The sequence below is a fragment of the Scylla paramamosain genome, chromosome 30, assembly GCF_035594125.1.
Source record: "Scylla paramamosain isolate STU-SP2022 chromosome 30, ASM3559412v1, whole genome shotgun sequence".
In the NCBI taxonomy this organism is placed as follows: domain Eukaryota; kingdom Metazoa; phylum Arthropoda; class Malacostraca; order Decapoda; family Portunidae; genus Scylla; species Scylla paramamosain.
In genome coordinates, this window is record NC_087180.1 from 5,916,615 (window position 1) to 5,939,114 (window position 22,500).

A 22,500-nucleotide genomic window follows, 5' to 3' on the forward strand; every position below is an offset into this window, starting at 1 on the left:
CATGAAATAATTAAGTTTTTAAAGCAATGCTTAATTCAAGACCTACCCTGCTCTATGCAGAAATTAAAGAAAGATTAGAAGTTAGAAGCTTTGTGGCTTCTCTGCGTAAATTGTTCAATTTTTGTTGATTTAGACGTCTGGTAAATGACGTTCAGGGATGCAGAGTAGTCATTCATCAGTTTAAGAGTGATTGGGGCAAGAGGTTTGGTGAGAAGATAATTTAGAAATGATAAATAGAGGGTGAATGATAGGACAGAGGTCTGTTAATTGTTTTCGTAGAAGATTAGTGGCCATCTGCAACTGAGGTGATAGAACGGCAAGAAAGGAAACTAAGGTAAAAGAAGGTGGATAGACACCATATGAGGAAAGCGTCAAAATTAAATATTTATGCCAGACACTGACAAAGGCTTCTGATATGTCTAAGGAAACAACAATGGTTTCACCGAAATCCCCAAGAGAGATTGACCTACTAAGAAAAGCAAGACGATCAGAGAGAAAAAATGTGAACAGAAAACGCAGACAATACAGTTACAGTAATTACAATAAGAGATCATGGAGCGACGAAAACTCCATTCCAGAGAGAGAGAGAGAGAGAGAGAGAGAGAGAGAGAGAGAGAGAGAGAGAGAGAGAGAACAAAAAGTGTGACAGGACTATATATATATATATATATATATATATATATATATATATATATATATATATATATTGCTGGATCTGTAATAAAGTGCAAGCGAGGAGGAATACATCAGAGGTACGTGATATAAATCCCACCTAGATGGAATAATAGTAAGAAAACTCAAGAAAAAGATATTAATACAAGAAAGTGTTAGTTCCAAGTACATAAATAACAAGTTATGTAGAACACGTTCAGTTAATTGAAGAATTTTTAGTGAGTCGTGCAGGTATAGGAAACAATTCAAGCTTGGGACAGATATAGAGAATAAGAGAATCAGAAAAGGAAAGGGGAATCTCATTAGGAATATTTTCATATACCTATTGGAGGAGGCAGTAGACACCTGACGAAACGATAATTACTCTCAGTGAGGTCTAAAGCACTGCTCAGGGGGTGCTATGAACTTATCATTAAACCCAGCTGTGACCTCACTGAACGTTTCCCTTTGTGTCTCACAACACAAGGGGGCAGTCACAGCCTGCCCTCTAAAGACAACTCTCTTCCTCCACACAAAACTACAAGCACCTAATAACACACACACACCCTTCACTCAAAAATTTTAAAATCATCATGGCGACTCCTATACCAGCCTCGGAGTCCCCATCTGGGGAGGGGGCCATAAATGTCCCCAGATCGGACTGCCTTTCTGTCGACGACCCTAAGTGTCTTGACACCCCCCTCAACTTTTTCTTCATTAACTTCTGCAACATTCGCGGTCTAAGATCTAACTTTCAATCTGTAGAACACCACCTCTCCTCTTCTAAACCTCATCTTCTTTTCCTCACTGAAACTCAGGTGTCTGAGGCAACTGACAGTAGCCCCTTTTCTGTTCCCTCCTACTTTCTCTATCCTCATTTTCGATCCAAAGCTGGATGCTGCGTTTATGTGCGCAATGACTTAACCTGCTCTCGTGCCCACGCTCTTGAATCTTCCGAGTTTTCCACCATCTGGCTACGACTACAGAGTCACTCTCATACTAAATTTATCTGTGCTGTATACCTCTCTCCTAACTCCTCTGACTATAAGAAATTCTTTGACTACATAACTTCCAAAGTGGAGTACATTCTGACCCTCTTCCCTTTTGCAGAGATCTCCATTCTTGGAGACTTCAATGTTCACCACCAGCTTTGGTTTTCCTCTCCCTTCACTGACCATCCTGGTGAACTAGCCTACAACTTTGTTATCCTCCATGACCTAGAGCAATTGGTGCAACACCCTACTCGTATTCCTGACCGTCTTGGAGATATGCCCAACATTCTTGACCTTTTCCTGACCTCTAATCCTTCTGCTTATGCTGTCACCCTTTCTTCTCCGTTGGGCTCCTCCGATCACAATCTCATATCCTTATCTTGTCCTATCACTCCAATCCCTCCTCAGGATCCCCCTAAGCGAAGGTGCCTCTGGCGTTTTGCCTCTGCTAGTTGGGGGGACCTGAGGAGGTATTTTGCTGATTTTCCTTGGAATGACTACTGCTTCCGTGTCAGAGACCCGTCTTTGTGTGCTGAGCGCATAACAGAGGTGATAGTGTCTGGCATGGAGGCATACATTCCTCACTCTTTTTCTCGTCCTAAACCTTCTAAACCTTGGTTTAACACAGCTTGTTCTCGTGCTATACATGATAGAGAGGTGGCCCACAAAAGGTACTTAAGCCTTCCATCACCAGAATCTCATGCACTTTATATTTCTGCCCGGAACCATGCCAAGTCTGTTCTCCGACTAGCCAAAAACTCCTTCATTAACAGAAAATGTCAAAACCTTTCAAGATCTAACTCCCCTCATGACTTCTGGCATCTAGCCAAAAATATCTCCAATAACTTTGCTTCTTCTTCTTTCCCTCCTCTACTTCAACCAGATGGCACCACTGCTATCACATCTATTTCTAAAGCTGAACTCTTTGCTCAAACGTTTGCTAAAAACTCTACCTTGGACGATTCTGGGCTTGTTCCTCCCTCTCCTCCACCCTCTGACTACTTCATGCCACCTATTAAAATTCTTCGCAGTGATGTTTTCCATGCCCTCGCTGGCCTAAACCCTCGGAAGGTTTATGGACCTGATGGGGTCCCTCCTATTGTTCTCCGAAACTGTGCCTCCGTGCTTGCACCTTGCCTAGTCAAACTCTTTCAGCTCTGTCTGTCAACATCTACCTTTCCTTCATGCTGGAAGTTTGCCTACATTCAACCTGTTCCTAAAAAGGGTGACCGTTGTAATCCTTCAAACTACTGTCCTATTGCTTTAATTTCCTGCCTATCTAAAGTTTTTGAATCTATCCTCAACAGGAAGATTCTTAAACATCTATCACTTCACAACCTTCTATCTGATCGCTAGTATGGGTTCCGTCAAGGCCGCTCTACTGGTGATCTTCTGGCTTTCCTTACTGAGTCTTGGTCATCCTCTTTTAGAGATTTTGGTGAAACTTTTGCTGTTGCCTTGGACATATCAGAAGCTTTTGATAGAGTCTGGCACAAAGCTTTGTTTTCCAAACTACCGTCCTACGGTTTCTATCCTTCTCTCAGTAACTTCATCTCAAGTTTCCTTTCTGACCGCTCTATTGCTGCTGTGGTAGACGGTCACTGTTCTTCTCCTAAATCTATTAACAGTGGTGTTCCTCAGGGTTCTGTCCTGTCACCCACTCTCTTTATTCATTAATGATCTTCTAAACCAAACTTTTTGTCCTATCCACTCCTACGCTGATGATACCACCCTGCACTTTTCCACGTCTTTTCATAGACGTCCAACCTTTCAGGAGGTAAACATATCACGTAGGGAAGCCACAGAACGCCTGACTTCTGATCTTTCTAAAATTTCTGATTGGGGCAGAGCAAACTTGGTATTGTTCAATGCCTCAAAAACTCAATTCCTCCATCTATCAACTCGACACAACCTTCCAGACAACTATCCCCTCTTCTTCAATGACACTCAACTGTCCCCCTCTTCTACACTGAACATCCTCGGTCTGTCCTTTACTTATAATCTGAACTGGAAACTTCACATCTCATCTCTAGCTAAAACAGCCTCTATGAAGTTAGGTGTTCTGAGACGTCTCCGCCAGTTTTTCTCACCCCCCAGCTGCTAACTCTGTACAAGGGCCTTATCCGTCCATATATGGAGTATGCTTCACATGTCTGGGGGGGTTCCACTCATACTGCTCTTCTAGACAGGGTGGAATCAAAAGCTTTTCGTTTCATCAACTCATCTCCTCTAACTGACTGTCTTCAGCCTCTCTCTCACCGCCGCAATGCTGCATCTCTAGCTGTCTTCTACCGCTATTTTCATGCTAACTGCTCTTCTGATCTTGCTAACTGCATGCCTCCCCTCCTTCCGCGGCCTCCCTGCACAAGACTTTCTTCTTTCTCTCACCCCTATTCTGTCCACCTCTCTAACGCAAGAGTTAACCAGTATTCTCAATCATTCATCCCTTTCTCTGGTAAACTCTGGAACTCCCTGCCTGCTTCTGTATTTCCACCTTCCTATGACTTGAATTCCTTCAAGAGGGAGGTTTCAAGACACTTATTCACCAATTTTTGACCACTGCTTTGACCCTTTTATGGGACTGGCATTTCAGTGGGCATTTTTTTTTATTAGATTTTTGTTGCCCTTGGCCAGTGTCCTTCTTGCATAAAAAAAAAAAAATACCTTTTAGATGGTTGATCGTGTTCCGTAGGTATTGTATTTCTTTCTCCATTGACGGTGCAGAATGCTTTTCTTTGTAACTATCACCAGAACACGGAAACACCCAGTCACTTCCTAAAGAGCGTGTTAAAAGTTGTCGAGACAGGAAGCCGAAATGTTTCTTACTGGAGGATGAAATAAGGTGAGCAGGTGGGCAGTGCTGATTATTGTTGTTGTTGTTGTTGTTGCTGTTGTTTGTTTCTTCTTCTTCTTCTTCTTCTTCTTCTTCTTCTTCTTCTTTTTCTTCTTCTTCTTCTTCTTCTTCTTCTTCTTCTTCTTCTTCTTCTTCTTCTTCTTCTTTTTCTTTTTCTCCTTCTTCTTCTTATTCCTTTTTTTTTCCCCTCCTTCTCCTCCTCCTCTTCCTCCTTATCCTTCTTTTCCTCATCTCTTGCCCTCATCTGTTCTCGTTCACCAGTGTTCTTTACTTGTTCGTTCATAAGCAGCTCAAACCCAAACTTGAGAAAGAAGAGTTAAAAGTAGTGACTAGAAGGAGGTCTTAATGAAACATGGTGGTCTTCTTAGAGTCTTAAAAGTTATGGCCAGAGAGAGAGAGAGAGAGAGAGAGAGAGAGAGAGAGAGAGAGAGAGAGAGAGAGAGAGAGAGAGAGAGAGAGAGAGAGAGAGAGAGAGAGAGAGAGAGAGAGAGAGAGAGAGAGAATGTTTTAATAGTATCTTTCCATACATTATGCCCCGCGCACGTAGCTGAAAATTACAACTAGTCTCAGTATTTTATCTTCTGTTGCTGCCTTACCAAAGTATGTTGCTCAGCGTCATATTTAGTTTTCATGTACTTCACCATGGGTAGTGCTAGTTACTGTAATGCTGCCAGTCTCGAAATCCGAGTGGATGTGTGGGACTTCATCACTTGGCCTTTCATTTCATAGATTCAGAATTTTATTGTTGGATCTTCTTCACTTTCTTCAACTATCAACCTTCCTTCTTTACTGTTTTCACCTCCCCGCCTTCTCCAACATTTTCCCACTTTTCATTCCCTCGCCTTTCTTTCCTTTTTTTCTTTACACCCATCATTTCATATTCCTTCGACTTTCTTATGTATTTTCTTCAGCTTAGTCCTTTATTCCTTTCTTCCTTCACTTTTCCTTCATATTTCTCCTGATAAATCATATGAGTTCGACCGTCCCTTACAACAGTTTCTCGGAAGGAGAGGCCTCTCTCTCTCTCTCTCTCTCTCTCTCTCTCTCTCTCTCTCTCTCTCTCTCTCTCTCTCTCTCTCTCTCTCTCTCTCTCTCTCTCTCTCTCCATAATCCTACCTAATGTAACTGAAACTCATTATTTTCACATTTCTCCGAGGTCTTCAGATTGGACATTATTGCAGTAGAAAATCCGATTAGATGGTGTTTTCTTTTCTTTTCATCTTTAAACAGTTGGGAGAGTATTATCGGGTAACTTTCAGACAGAGGCTGATTCTCCTTTGTAAACTCTTCTTCTTGAACTCTTATAGCAGAGTTCTTTAAAGTACGAGGCGGGACCCAAAAGCGGGTCGCAAGCTCTTGTTCAGTGGGTCGCCATATCATAAACAGATATATGAACAACAAATCAAAATAAGTATTGTGTGTGTGTGTGTGTGTGTGTGTGTGTGTGTGTGTGTGTGTGTGTGAATCATTTTCCATATCAGATGTATAAAGGTACAATAAAATAGACATACTGGGTTGTGAGGTAAATATACAAGATCAAACTCTTGATCGTGATAAAAATATGAATAAAAGTTTGAAGAACACTGTCTAAAGAATCACCAGATATATGTTTATCCTTCCTTATCATGTTACAACCAGCAGCGATCATCAGTGGGAAGGAATGGTTGGAGTGGAAGAACGATTATATATATATATATATATATATATATATATATATATATATATATATATATATATATATATATATATATATATATATATATATATATATATATATATATATATATATATATATATATATATATATATATATATATATATATATATATATACATACACACACACACACACACAGACACACACACACACACACACACACACACACACATGTGAACCACAGAACACCTGACTTCTGATCTTTCGAAAATTTCTGATTAGGGAAGAGCAAACTTGGTATTGTTCAATGCCTCAAAAACTCAATTACTCCATCTATCAACTCGACACAACCTTCCAGACAACTATCTCCTCTTCTTCAATAACATTCAACTGTCCCCCTCTTCTACACTGAACATCCTCGGTCAGTCCTTTACATATAATCTGAACTGGAAATTTCACATCTTATCTCTAGTTAAAACAGCTTCTATAAAGTTAGGTGTTCTGAGACGTCTCCGCCAGTTTTTCTCAACCCCCCCCGCTGATAACTCTGTACAAGGGCCTTATCCGTCCATGTATGGAGTATGCTTCACATGTGGGGGGGGTTCCATTCATACCGCTCTTCTAGACAGAGTGGAATCAAAAGCTTTTCGTCTCATCAACTCCTCTCCTCTAACTGACTGTCTTTAGCCTCTCCCTCATCGCCGTAATGTTGCATCTCTAGCTGTCTTCTACCGCTATTTTCATGCTAATTGCTCTTCTGATCTTGGTAACTGCATGTCTCCCCTTCTCCTGCGGCCTCGCTGCACAAGCAAGACTTTCTTCTTTCTCTCACCCCTATTCTGTCCACCTTTCTAATGCAAGAGTTAACCAGTATTCTCATTCATTCATCCTTTTCTCTGGTAAACTCTGGAACTCCCTGCCTGTTTCTGTATTTCCACCTTCCTATGACCTGAATTCCTTCAAGAGGGAGGTTTCAAGACACTTATCCTTCAAATTTTTTACTACTGTTTTGGACCCTTTTCTGGGACTGGCATCTCAGTGGGATTTTTTTTTTATTGGACTTTTGTTGCCCTTGGCCTGTCCCTCCTACTAAAAAAAAAAAAAAAAAAAAATTATATATATATATATATATATATATATATATATATATATATATATATATATATATATATATATATATATATATATATATATATATATATATATATATATATATATATATATCAGGAAAGGGGAAAAATGTGGAGGAGAAACGGATGCCCAATTTAGTGTTTTATTTTGAGACGTCTTGGTACTCCACTTTTGAAACAATTCAAGTCGCCAGTAGAAAGAAATACAGAAACAGAAAGAGAATTTCAGAGAGTACCAGAAAAATGGATGAAATAGTGAGGATACTGGACAAATTCCTCCCTCCTGTTAGAAGAGAGGAGTCGATGAGACGAAAAAGCTTTTGACTCCACCCTGTTAGCAGGATTGTGTGATTACAACCTCCCCGTATGTGGGAGCAAAATTTCATATTTCTCTTGTATATAGCAAACAATTGTGAAGAGAAAAAGTACTGGCAGAAACAACACAGAGTGAGGATACTGGTTCACTCTTGCATTAGCAAGGTGGGATGAATTCGAGATGATGATGATTGGAAAGTCTTTTGCAACGAAACCGCGAGAGAGACATGTAGTTAGCAAGTTTAGAAGAGTTCTAACCATGTAAGTAACGGTAGAAAATAGTAAATGATGCAACACTGCAACAGTGAATGGGAGCATTACTCTCTACATGAAAGAATAAAGCCACTGTATAGAGTAAGCAAGTGAAAGAAAGGATGATATTGGCAGAGGCGACAGAGAGCACATGACTTCATGGAAGCTGCTTTAGCAAGAGAAGAAAACTGAAATTTCCATTTGAGATTTTTAGTGAAAGACAGTCAATTATGATCAGTGTAGAGGAGGGTTACCTTTGATTGTCTATGAAGAGAAGAGGAAAGTCGTTTTGAGTGGAAAGATGAAGGAATTACAGTTTTGAGGCATTGAACAACACAAGATTTGCCACATCTGATTTCGAAATCAATACAATAAGGAAAAGAGTTTGTCTATATGTATATTCTTAATAGACTTGACAGGCGTGGGTGAAGCAAAAAGGGTCATATGGGCTTAATTTCTCAAGAGGAAGAACATGGCGACCTCGGATCTGGCCTCCGAGGTCATTTGAGATAGCTAAAGTGAATTAAATTTCTCTTCTGGTCGAGACAGCAACTTTCTTACGAAATAAAAAATAAATAAAAAAATGTAGGAAATGGTTGATTTAATAGGTATGAAGTCAAGTCTAGCCGAGATCATTAATCACGAAAAACTGCGGTGTAGCTGCAAAAAAAAAAAAAAAAAAAAGATTGTGAGCACCAGCAAGAGGGAGATTTGACCTCAAATCTCGTAAGATCAGAGGCTCGTCATAGGGTGTTTATGAAGCACCAGCACACTGAAGTCAGGGAATCACAGATATTTGCTCAAGTTGCGTATTTACTGTGCTAGGGAGAGAGAGAGAGAGAGAGAGAGAGAGAGAGAGAGAGAGAGAGAGAGAGAGAGAGAGAGAGAGAGAGAGAGAGAGAGAGAGATTTTACTTTGTTGGCTAATGACAATGTGACACATCTGATTTAAGTAACACGAGACAAAAATACTTCAGACGTTAGCTACAATAAAGTCTTTTAACAAAGACTGGCGTCGCAATATGCACATCAAAATACCTTTCCTGGCAGTGAGCGTCGCGCCAAGACTCCTTGATGCAAGTGTTCTCGCCTTTCACTGCACCCTCCTCACGCCTCCACTACCATCTATATGACCTCTCTTGCCATTATTTCTCTCCTCGATCTCCGCTTTCGTTCACCGCCTGACTCTTACCTCCTTTCTCTGTTCCATTTTTAAACTTCGATTATCTCAGTTCAGGTTGAATTTGGACTACACACACACACACACACACACACACACACACACACACACACACACACACACACACATATATATATATATATATATATATATATATATATATATATATATATATATATATATATATATATATATATATATATATATATATATATATATATATATATATATATATATATATATATAATATGTATAATGAGACACACTGTCCGTATGTCTGTGTATCCACTTTTCAAGGATAAACCAGTGAATTGATTGTGATGAAATTTGGTATATATATATATATATATATATATATATATATATATATATATATATATATATATATATATATATATATATATATATATATATATATCTTGAGAAATCACTACTTCCTAATATTTTTTATCGAATTACTCATATTACTTTAGTTGCAGAAATTTTTTCTCATGTAAATTTTAGAACCTTTGCGAATGAAAATGTATTCAGTGAAACCACGAACCATTCTTTTTCGTCTATTAAAAAAAAAAAAAACATTTTCTGAAACCTCCAAAACATTTTTTTTTCTTTATCAGTCCTGAAAAGTCAACATTTTTGCGATCCACAAACACTTTTCTCAGTGTGTTTTAACGAAGCTTACTTTTGGAATTGATCGAGTAGACTGAAACCTAAGAGGAAACCCAACGACGTATTTCTCATCATCTCTTGAAGCTACTGGAGTAACCATGTGACACCTGAATTACCCGGACAATGGTGCGTGAAGGATTTCAGAGAGAGAGAGAGAGAGAGAGAGAGAGAGAGAGAGAGAGAGAGAGAGAGAGAGAGAGAGAGAGAGAGAGAGAGAGAGAGATTGCTAGGTAGATGTTATAATCTGCTGATCAGAACTTGTTGCAGTGTGTGTGTGTGTGTGTGTGTGTGTGTGTGTGTGTGTGTGTGTGTGTGTGTGTGTGTGTGTGTGTGTGTGTGTGTGTATGTGTGTGTGTGTTTTCTTCTCATCATTGTCTTTGCAGCCATGTTTAATAAAATCTTAAAATGATCCGCAGTATTTGTTCTACGAGACAGAATATTTTTCTTGTGTATTTCTTCCCTCTCTTTGCTTTATTGTTTCTTGATTTACTCCTATAGGTATTACTTGCACTATAATTTCACGTAACGTAATGCAGGGTGAGGTCAGGTCAGGGACGGAGTTCAGAGAGATAAGGCAGGATGAGAGAGGTGAGGTGAGGCGTGAGGGTGTAGGACAAGAGGAGGGAAGATGTGTCCGGAAGGAAGGAGGAAAGAGGAAGGGGGGAGCTAGGTGTGAGTATGTTGGAATGTCAGGTCATGCTGAAATGAGAGAGGTGAGGTCGAGGCGAGCAGATGAGGGAGTGGAGAGGATGGTAGGGGACGAGATGAGGGGACTAGGTGAAGTAAATGTAGATGAATTGTATAAATATTTCGTAGATAAAGTTCATGCAGGTCAGTTAGCAAATATCCCGAATAGAACAATAAGATCACAAAAAAATGACCCTAAATGGATGACTGCTAGGTTAAAGCATTATATAGGGCGTAAGAGAAGTATATATAGGAGATTAAGGGCAGGTGAAGAAGTTTTAAGGACACAATATAATGAATTAGTTAGAACAGTCAGGAAGTTAACGAGGAAAGCTAAGGACAATTATGAATCAAAGGTAGCCAGCCGGGCGAAGACGGACCCCAAGGGATTTTATCAGGTATACAGGACGAAGAATAAAGATACTGTAGGTCCATTAAAGGCAGCAGATGGGGAGCTGGTTAGTTCTGGGGAGGAGATTAGTAAACTTCTGAATTATTATTTTTTAACTGTCTTCACCCAGGAAAACATGCAGGATATGCCAGATAGTGAACAGGTGTTTAGAGCAGATGAGAATGAGAAGCTGACAGATATTTCCATAACTAGGGAGATAGTGGAACAGGAGATAGATAGGCTAAAAAAGTTCAAGTCACCAGGACCTGATGAAATATATCCCAGAGTACTTAAGGAATGTAAAGAGATTATTAGTGAGCCGTTAGTTTCTGTCTTTAGGAAATCACTGGAGTCGGGTGAGGTACCAGTAATGTGGAGGCAGGCTAATGTAGTACCCATCTTTAAGAAAGGAGATAAAACTTTAGCGTCTAATTATAGACCTGTCACTTCAGTTGTAGGTAAAATATTAGAGTCAATAATAGCGAGGAACATTAGGGAACATTTAGACAAACATAACTTGATAAATCAGTCACAGCATGGCTTCACGAAGGGGAAGTCTTGCCTGACAAACTTGTTAAGTTTTTACAGTAAGGTGTACGAGGCAGTAGATAATGGTGATAGTTATGATATCTTATATCTGGACTTTAGTAAAGCATTTGACAAGGTACCCCATCAAAGGCTCCTGAGAAAGGTTAGGGCACACGGGATAGATGGGAAGGTGTTAGGCTGGATAGGGTCATGGCTTAGTGACAGGCGACAGAGAGTGGTAATAAACGGCTCGAAATCCGAGTGGGGTCATGTAATTAGTGGGGTGCCACAGGGATCAGTATTAGGGCCATTGTTATTTCTAATGTATATCAATGACTTGGATAGTGGAATTAGTAGTGATGTTAGTAAATTTGCGGATGACACAAAGATAGGTAGATTAATTAGGTCAGAATCGGATGCCATCGCCTTGCAGGCAGACTTAGATAGAATGAATGAATGGACGGATAGATGGCAAATGCAATTTAATATCAATAAATGCAAAGTGCTTAGCGTAGGTAGAGGAAACCCACACAATAGGTACACATTAGACAACCAAACTCTGGTAGGTACAGGGTACGAGAAAGATTTAGGAGTTATAGTTAGCTCTGAACTCCGTCTAGGGAAACAATGCATAGAAGCCAGAAACAAGGCAAATAGGGTACTAGGATTAATTTTTAGGAGTGTTAAAAGTAGAAGGCCGGGAGTAATATTAGAGTTATACTTGGCGCTGGTCAGACCTCATCTAGACTACGCGGTGCAGTTCTGGTCCCCACATTACAGGAAAGATATAGGTCTATTAGAATCAGTACAGAGGAGAATGACTAAAAGGATACAGGGGATGAGGAGTATTCCTTACGAGGCGAGGTTGAAGCTGTTAAATTTACATTCTTTAGAGAGACGTAGGTTAAGAGGGGACCTGATACAAGTCTTTAAGTGGTATAAGGGTTATAACAGGGGAGATGTAAGCAAAATTCTTAGGATCAGCAACCAGGGTAGAACAAGAAATAACGGGTTCAAGCTTAAAAAATTTAGGTTTAGGAAGGAGATAGAAAAAAATTGGTTCTCAAATAGAGTGGTAGATGAGTGGAACGGACTCAGTAATCATGTAGTTAGTGCTAGGACACTAGAGAGCTTTAAGAGAAGATTAGACAAGTTTATGGATGGGGATAGCAGATGGAAATAGGTAGGTGTGTTTCATACAGGGACTGCCACGTGTAAGCCTGGTCGCTTCTTGCAGCTTCCCTTATTTCTTATGTTCTTATGTTCTTATGTAACACATTTGCGAATCATGACCTGCTTTTTTCCCTTCCTTGAAGCTATTGTCACTCAGGAGGTGTTTGGGTTTGTTTTATCATGCCTCATTTTGTGAACATATTACGTAACCGAAAGTAATCCTTTCTTTAAACCAAGATAAAAGAAGACAGGAATTATTTCGTGAAACACACACACACACACACACACACACATACACACACACACACACACACAGAGAGAGAGAGAGAGAGAGAGAGAGAGAGAGAGAGAGAGAGAGAGAGAGAGAGAGAGAGAGAGAGAGAGAGAGTGTGTTTCGGAAAGCAACACTATTATTTAGCAAAGAAACAAAGTATAAAGAACAATGCATTAGTTTTGAAGAGAGGGAAAAAGGAAGAATAAAAGATGCACTCCAGTGAAGCAAACAGACACAAGGAGAGGTCGATGAAAAAGCTTTCTCCTTATTCAGAGCCAGAACCAGTAAAGAGCCACGCTTACCTCAATCTGGTGAGGCTGGGCGCCGTAGTGGCAGTGGTTTCGTCCACACTCCCTAATCAGCGGCTCCAGCTTCTCCGGGTGATCGAGGCGCCTCACCGCTTTCTCCACGAAGCCCATCACCCTGCAAGGACACCACCATTAGACCGAGGCTGTGCGCTGCGTAGATTAACGTGCCTGATGAGCCAAGCTAGGTAGTGCATAGTGCAGGCTGCCATCCATCAAGGGCGTCTCGCCAGTATCAGGCTGGCTGAACACATCAGGATAATTGTGTTGGACTTGGACTGTAAGCAAAGGAGTGCTTTAGTCGTAGTGGTGTATTATTGTTATTATTTTTATTATCATCATTGTTATTTTTATTGATATCTATTATTATTATTATTATTATTATTATTATTATTATTATTATTATTATTATTGTTATTATCATTATTATTATCATTATTCTTATTATTTATTTTCTTCTTTTAATAATAATAATAGTAGTAGTAGTAGTAGTAGTAGTTGTTGTTGTTATTGTAATAGTAGCAGTAGTAAAAGTAGTAGTAGTAGTAGTAGTAGTAGTAGTAGTAGTAGTAGTAGTAGTAGTAGTAGTAGTAGTAGTAGTAGTAGTAGTAGTAATAATAATAATAATAATAATAATAATAATAATAATAATAATAATAATAATAAACAATAATAATAACAGTAATAATAGTAATTATACAATTATATCTAATAGCTTCACATTTTACTGCTGTGATAAATTATACATGGTGTCCCGCGAGTTAAGGTACATATTTCAGGATTTGATAGTTCAAGTAATTCTAAGTCGAGAATACTCTTGACGCATATGCTGTGTTTTGCTTTATTTTGAAAGAAATTAATGTGTAAGTTGTGTGTTGTGGGAACTGCTCGCCTGGGTGGGGTTCCTCCACCTTCTCTTCTCGGCTCACTTCGTAGTCGAGTGGTGCCGCGCGGCATTTTTTGTGTACAATCAACGCAGTCAAATCCTTACCGGAAACAAATGACAAATTAAATTTCTGTATGTGTCAGTAAAGAAAATCTACAGGTAACACAGTAAGACAGTTGTTGTTGAGTGCTATTTTTTAAGCAAACATGACAAATCACTGCAATTGTCAGCCCCTCAACACAGTTGACGTCTTGACACTAAAGTGACAGGTCTCGTCAATCAGCTGACTGCCAGAGTGCATCTTTTTTGCTGGGGTGAAAATGCCTTTCACATTCAGTAACATTGAGTATTTGGACATGATATTCATGTGATGATATTCATGACATGATATTCATTCTGTGATGGGAATGCCAGGGCTGCAGCACCAGAATACAGACACAAGTACCCAGAAGAAACCCAGATAACAGAGTATTCTACATAGTGTGTCATCATCTCCGTGAGAAAAGATGTTTCCCTGGCACTTATGCAGCAGCTGAACGTATTGGAGCAGCTCAAGACGGTATCGCCTAGGTGACAAAACTAAGCCCCACCATCAGTACAAGAATACAAACGCAAATACACAAATACATAAAGGGCCAAATTCCACAGAACATAGTACAATGTGACATCACTTAGAAAGCATATCAAACAATTTAAGGGGACATTTACAGGAGTGGCGGAACACCAGGCAGTCGTCGTGGGAGCTGGTGAGTTGCCATGCATGTTTAAAAACTAGCACTTAACAACCACTGTACATTTTCTTTACTGACACGTACAAAAATTTAATCTCATTTGCTAACTGTTTTCTGTAAGGATTTGACTGCGTAAATTATACACAAAAAAATATCACTTAATGCCGCGCGGCGCTCGAGTACGTAGCGAGGGAAGGAAGGAGCAAGGATGAGAAACAAATGAGGATAGTTTAGTGAAGCGTCATCAACTCAGCCATGACGCCACGCACTCTGTGACGTCAAGGTGGTGACGCACGATGGATACCCTCGTCAGCAAGAATCTCGTTCAAATCAAAATTTTTCTCCCTATTCTTGTTTTTGTTTTTTTTTCTTCTAAGATTTACACATCATACGAAGTGTTATCTTCTCTTAAAGAGTTAATAATTGTACTGTACATGTAATTTTGATTTCATATGGTGTCGATATTAAATAAGAATATATAAAAATTTTACTACAACAGAGAGGCTATAGTCTGTTCAGAGCAAGAAGTCCGTTCAAGGTGGGGCAAGTATGGTGGTTTACCTCTAACCATGTTGCCAAATCAACCTTCGTACATGGGTCTCTCCCTTTTGTTTCCCATCCGTGTGCTATTTGAAAGTAATATTTTATGTATTATGTATATAGTAAAGGAAGCTACGTAGTACAATGAGTGTCGATGTTTAAGATTATAACTACGATTTATATAAATTCTATGACGTGGCAAATTTTTTCCCATGTTGCCTGCCACGTTGTCCTGGTAGTGGTGGTGGTGGTGGTGGGGGGGTATCATTAAAAGGGAATAGCACTCTCACGTAGGTGTGTATGTGTGTGTGTGTGTGTGTGTGTGTGTGTGTGTGTGTGTGTATATATATATATATATATATATATATATATATATATATATATATATATATATATATATATATATATATATATATATATATATATATATATATATATATATATATATATATATATATATATATATATATATATATATATATATATATATATATATATATATATATATATAGAGAGAGAGAGAGAGAGAGAGAGAGAGAGAGAGAGAGAGAGAGAGAGAGAGAGAGAGAGATAAACAGGTGCGAAAGAAGGGAGACAGACTGTTAATCCGATAATTGGCAGACGAACTGGCAGAGTCGCACTCATGGGAATTCCAGAATCTGCCACACCTTGAATGGACTTCTTGCTCTGAACAGACTATAACAGAGAGGCTAGTACACGCTGACCTTAGACCCTAGTCATTATTGATTTTTATAAACCTAGAAACATTAGATCATTGACTTTCTCTGTAAATCTTCAACATTCATGTCTCTCACCCATCTTTTGCCTCACATCTATCATTTCCTCATTGGTCTACCTAATTTTTCTTCTCGCGTCATTACACTTCTTCCATACCTTTTTCAGTTCTAAATAACTCTCCTTGGGACTTAATGTTAGTGCTCATTAATAATTATAATAACAATTTGAACACATGTATGACCTGTTTTTACATCTATGAAAAGGAACAATTCTTCCAGGTTAACCCTTTCACTGCGATATGCAACAATTCACAGCACAAAACCAATGTATGAAATTTTTACAAGCACTTACAAGAAAGAGAATGAAAATAATACATTTTACAATTTCCAGCCCGTATAATGTGTGGGGATGGCTGCAGAACGAGAGGAAATATTCCAGAGTAGCCAATGGTCAAGGAAAGATGTGCCAAATTGCAGTGGATGGGTTAACAGAAATATAGTGTAGCCCTGTGTATTCAGTACTGTACTGTGCAGGCATTTTGCTATGCGAAGAAGTGATTTCTCACTTCTTTCTTTCTCTGTTTAGGCTACCTACTGTTTTTTTTCTTTTTTTTTTTATGTCAACATGAAATTAACCCATGTGGGAGTGGCATTGTAGCAGCATGTGTTCTCTGGAGTGCCCGGCTGTGTGAAGCATCAGGGGCAGTGAGGCTGCTGATGTATGGAAGTGTCCGTCTGTGCGGAAGCGTACTTTGTGCTCCACACCCTTCGGTTATCTTTGCTCAAACTCGTGTATGAAAGGGTCTACGGGGCTGATATCCCAACCAGAGCAAGCACGATCGCCAATTGTCATTATGAGTGTATATAACGCATCATCAGTAGCCTTAATATTTATTATCTATTTTATTTATTTATTTTGTTTATTATTTATTATTATTATTTATCGAAAATCTATTTATCGAATATTATTTATCTAATGTTCTATGCGTGACGTCTGAGTGTGTGTGTGTGTGTGTGTGTGTGTGTGCGTGCGTGTGTGTGTGTGTGTGTGTGTGTGTGTGTGTGTGTGTGTGTGTGTGTTATATTGTAAAAACTATCCTGAACGTTCAGGTAAGAGAGAGAGAGAGAGAGAGAGAGAGAGAGAGAGAGAGAGAGAGAGAGAGAGAGAGAGAGAGAGAGAGAGAGAGACAGAGAGAGAGGTGGGGCTTAGATAGAGGAGATAGGGAGGGGTAGGAGAAATATAGAAACAAGGAGGGAGTGGGGATAGGGAGCAGGAGATGGAGTGGGGTTAAGAAAGGTGTGGCTTTATTTACACGTCACTACTTCTGGCCAATAAAATTTACCTGCTAAAATCCCTTGAGTTGACATGTCGCTTTAGGTAAAAATAAAGGTACATAAGAACATAAGTACATAAGAAATAAGCGAAGCTGCAAGAAGCGACCAGGCTTACACGTGGCAGTCCCTGTATGAAATATACCTACCTATTTCCATCTAATTATCCCCATCCATAAACCTATCTAATCTTCTATTAAAGCTCTCTAATGCCCTAGCACTAACAACTTAATTACTGAGTCGGTTCCACTCATCTACCACTCTATTTGAGAACCATTTTTTTCCTGTCTCCTTCCTAAACCTAAATTTTTCAAGCTTGAACCCGTTATTTCTTGTTCTAACCTGGTTGCTGATCCTAAGAATTTTGCTTACATCCCCCTTGTTATAACCCTTATACCACTTAAAGACTTGTATCAGGTCCCCTCTTAACCTACGTCTCTCTAAAGAATGTAAATTTAACAACTTCAATCTCGCATCGTAAGGAATACTCCTCATCCCCTGTATCCTTTTAGTCATTCTCCTCTGTACTGATTCTAATAGACCTATATCTTTCCTGTAATGTGGGGACCAGAACTGCACAGCGTAGTCTAGATGAGGTCTGACCAGCGCCAAGTATAACTTTAATATTACTTCCGACCTTCTACTTTTAACTCCTAAAAATGAATCCTAGTACCCTATTTGCCCTGTTTCTGGCCTCTATGCATTGTTTTCCTAGACGGAGTTCAGAGCTAACTATAACTACTAAATCTTTCTCGTACCCTGTACCTACCAAAGTTTGGTTGTTTAATGTGTACCTACTGTGTGGGTTTCCTCTACCTACGCTAAGTACTTTGCATTTATTGATATTAAATTGCATTTGCCATCTGTCCTATCTAAATCTGCCTGCAAGGCGATGGCATCCGATTCTGACCTAATTAATCTACCTATCTTTGTTTCATCACTACTAATTCCACTATCCATGTAATTGATATATATTAGAAATAACAATTTCCCTAATACTGATCCCTGTGGCACCCCACTAATTATATGACCCCACTCGGATTTCGAGCCGTTTATTACAACTCTTTGCCCCCTTCGTGAAGCCAAGCTGTGACTGATTTATCAAGTTATGTTTGTCTAAATGTCCCCTAATGTTCCTCGCTATTATTGACTCTAATATTTTACCTACAACTGAAGTTAAGCTGGCAGGTCTATAGTTAGACGCTAAAGTTTTATCTCCTTTCTTAAAGATGGGTACTACATTAGCCTGCCTCCCATTACGGGTACCTCACCTGACTCAAGTGATTTCCTAAAGACAGAAACTAACGGCTCACTGATAACCTCTTTGCATTCCTTAAGTACTCTGGGATATATTTCATCTGATCCTGGTACCTTGAACTTTTTAGCCTATCTATCTCCTGTTCCACTATCTCCCTAGTTATGGAAATATCTGTCAGCTTCTCATTCTCGTCTGCTCTAAACACCTGTTCACTATCTGGCATATCCTGCATGTTTTCCTGGGTGAAGACAGTTAAAAAATACTCATTCAGAAGTTTACTAATCTCCTCCCCAGAACTAACCAGCTCCCCATCTGCTGCCTTTAATGGACCTATAGTATCCTTATTCTTCGTCCTGTATACCTGATAAAATCCCTTGGGGTCCGTCTTCGCCTGGCTGGCTACCTTTAATTCATAATTGGCCTTAGCTTTCCTCGTTAACTTCCTGACTGTTCTAACTAATTCATTATATTGTGACCTTAAAACTTCTTCTCCTCCCCTTAATCTCTTATATATACTTATCTTATGTCTTATATAATATTTCAACCTAGCAATCATCCATTTAGGGTAATTTTTCTGTGATCTTATTGCCCTATACGGGATATTTGCTAACTGACCTGTATGAACTTTATCTACGAAATATTTATACATTTTATCTGCATTTACTTCACCTGATCCCCCCATCCCGGCCCCTACCATCCTCTCCACTCCCTCATCTACTCGACTCGACCTCACCCCTCTCATTTCAGCATGACCTGACATTCCAACATACTCACACCTATCTCCCCCTCCCTCTCTCCTCCGCCCCTTCCGGACACATCTTCCCTCCTCTTGTCCTACACCCTCACCTCTCTCATCTTGCCTTATCTCTCTCAACTCCGTCTCGGACCTGACCTCACCCTACATCCGTTGCCAGTCAACTCTTGGGAGATACCTTTTTAATTCCTCAAAATCTGCTCTCCTAAAGTCAGGTGTTTTACTAGTGTTTTTGCTTCTAAAAGTTTCTTCCCATTTTAAACTGTACCTAATTTCCCTATGGTCACTGTTACCTAGCTGTCCTCCAACCTCTACCTGCGTGACTGCTTCCTCCCCGTTAGTAAGAATTAAATCTAGAATATTATCCCCCCTTGTGGGTTCTACGACTACCTGTTTTAAAAAATTATCCTGAATTACCTTAAGAAATTCCTCTGCTTCCTTGTTACCCACCATCAGACTCCAGTCGATATTCCTAAAATTAAAATCTCCTACCACACATACCTGACTGTACCTGCCTGCTCTATTTATTTCCTGCCACAGTGAGATGTTAATTTCCTTTGTACTGGTCGGTGGTCTGTACACTACTCCCAGTACTACTAACTGTGATCTTTCCTTAATATCTACCCATATCGACTCTGCTTTGTTATCTGTTTTAATTCTACACTGTTTTAATACAACACTGTAATGTGTCCCTAGGGTAGGAAGAGTGCTCAACGTGGCTATAATACTGCGTGACATTCATTCACGTTAACGAGTCTATTTATATAGAGAGATTAAATGTCTACAGGATGTAGTCAAGAATATTCAGTAATATGCGTCCCGAATGAAACATTTCATAATTGTTTCATAGCTGACTGGACAGCTTTCTGAGCCTCCAAGTTAAGTCCAGCATACCTAACTCGAGAACTTGCGCCTGTGATTGAAGTTACTTCGTCTCATGCTGGTCCGTCAAGCAGCTGAGGATTAAGCCTAAAAGAGACGGAAGATGTGATGGATATGCTTGACTACAAGAAAAGGAAAGTTTTAGCCAACAAGAAAAGATTATATAGCTCGCGGCCATTCTTTACTAGCACTGGATTAGCTAACACTCATTTACCCAACTATGGTTTCCCTAACTACTTAGTTTATCCTACCAACTTCCGTCTTCTTGCTCACTCCACTCCTTAATTTAACCTCCTCTCATTCATTCCTTGGCTCTCCCTGTAGCCGCCTCTCTCTCTCTCTCTCTCTCTCTCTCTCTCTCTCTCTCTCTCTCTCTCTCTCTCTGGCCGCGGGCTCATGACGTCATCACGGTAATAGGCGTGCAAGTTTGAGAAAAAATTTTCCCAAGTCGTATTATGAAATGTGCGCTTCAAAGGCAATATGCAACGTAGTGTTAGTGAGGTAGGGGAGGGAAGGAGGTGGTGAGAGAAAGGAGAGAGGGGAGATGGGGAGGTAAGGGATGGAGGGAAGACGGGGAAAGAAAGAAGGCAAATGGAAATTTGTGCAGATACTTCCGTGAGCAGGTAGGAGAGAGAGAGAGAGAGAGAGAGAGAGAGAGAGAGAGAGAGAGAGAGAGAGAGAGAGAGAGAGAGAGAGAGAGAGAGAGAGAGAGAGAGAGAGAGAGAGAGAGAGAGAGAGAGAGAGAGCACGCACACACACACACACACACACACACACACACACACACACACACACACACACACACACACACACACACACACACACACACACACACACACACACACACACACACACACACACACACACACACTCACTGACTTTTCCTGCAGAAAAAAAAAGTGTCACCTGTTTTCCTCTCTTCCTTAATGAGTGTATTTGTGGGATAATTTTTGTCTTCGTTTTTAATCTCGTCTGAGCCGTAGAGCTTAACGTGTGTCGGAAAAGAAAAAATATACATTATTTCTGGTTATTTATTAGATCCATGAGTGGAACATCAGGTGGTGAAAAGGGGACGTGGAGACTGGTAGTGGAGCAGGTGATGGTGGTGAGGAGGGTGGTGAAGGAATGGAATAGGACAATGGGTGGTGAAGGGAGGGTGTAGTAGAGAAGAGGAAGTAAACATGAGAGAAGACGGCAAGGGAAGGAAAGGGTTGAATAGAGTATTTTGGACTACGTGTCTGAATGGCTGCGTAACGTGAGTGGCCGCGGTGGTGGTACTGTGATGACTGTGTGATGCCATACTGTGTGGAAAGCTTCTGTGTATCTTTGAGGCACATCATGTTTCCCTTCACTATGTATGTCTGTCAGTTAGCTTGTGGAGTGCTACACCAGGAAATAGATTAAACGCAAGTACTTTGTGTGTGTGTGTGTGTGTGTGAGAGAGAGAGAGAGAGAGAGAGAGAGAGAGAGAGAGAGAGAGAGAGAGAGAGAGAGAGAGAGAGAGAGAGTAATGACTGGACGGATTCATTATAAACAAGAACACAAAAAAATTGGCATTACCATTTTTCTTTACAATAAAAATATACGTCCAGTGTGCCGAAGGCGGTTGTCTAGTGGTCAGTATTAGGTGTAGTAAGCTCGGTGACACAAGTTCTGCCGGAAGCAGGCCATTTTTCGAACTATCGCCGAGTAGCCGTGGAATGGAATAGGCCTGGAATAGACTGCCAGCCGCCGGAGATACGAGGGGAAGCTTGAACGAGGCCTGTGTCTTGACGGAGAGTCATAAAGACTGGATAACCAAATTGGTTCTAAGGGCAGAAGTACTGCAGTAGTCAGAAGTAGAGTACGTGGTCCTTCTGCATTCACTTCCACTGTGTTTCGCGTTTTCCTTCAAGTAAAATCTTATCTGATGTCAGTTTCCTTACAAGATCTAAAACCTATCAGGTTCTTAACGGATTTGATGACGTAAAGATAAATTAAAACATAAGCAGTACAAATAAGCAGGAGGTTACGTGACTTCTGTCCAGGACTGTACATGATTACAATGCAGACAAGACGCAACCAGTCGTGGTCAACAGTCGATGATTTCACTGTAATGATTTTCACTGTGTTTAGAAGTTTTCCTCAATGTTATATACTTTAATTTGCTGGCAGTCTATCACTTTTCAAGTTTTGTAATATTTCCAGGGGATCAGAGAAATGTCATCGGATGTTTATCAAGCACCAGTGCACTGAGGTAAGGGAATTACAAATGTTTGTTCCATTTAGGTATTTACTGAACTTGGAAGAAAATTAATGGCAAAAGGTAGATTTTTCTCTCTGTT

At 39.9% G+C, this 22,500-nt stretch overlaps 1 protein-coding gene across 1 annotated transcript in view; it reads right to left on the reverse strand.

Moving 5' to 3' along the window:
* The window catches only part of LOC135116183 (uncharacterized), a 116,541-nt gene that overhangs the window by 37,710 nt on the left and 56,331 nt on the right, over positions 1-22,500 (reverse strand). The window contains exon 2 of the mRNA XM_064033488.1: positions 13,054-13,174. Within this exon, the coding sequence (XP_063889558.1) occupies positions 13,054-13,174 (121 nt within the window). The remainder of the gene's footprint in view (positions 1-13,053; positions 13,175-22,500) is intronic.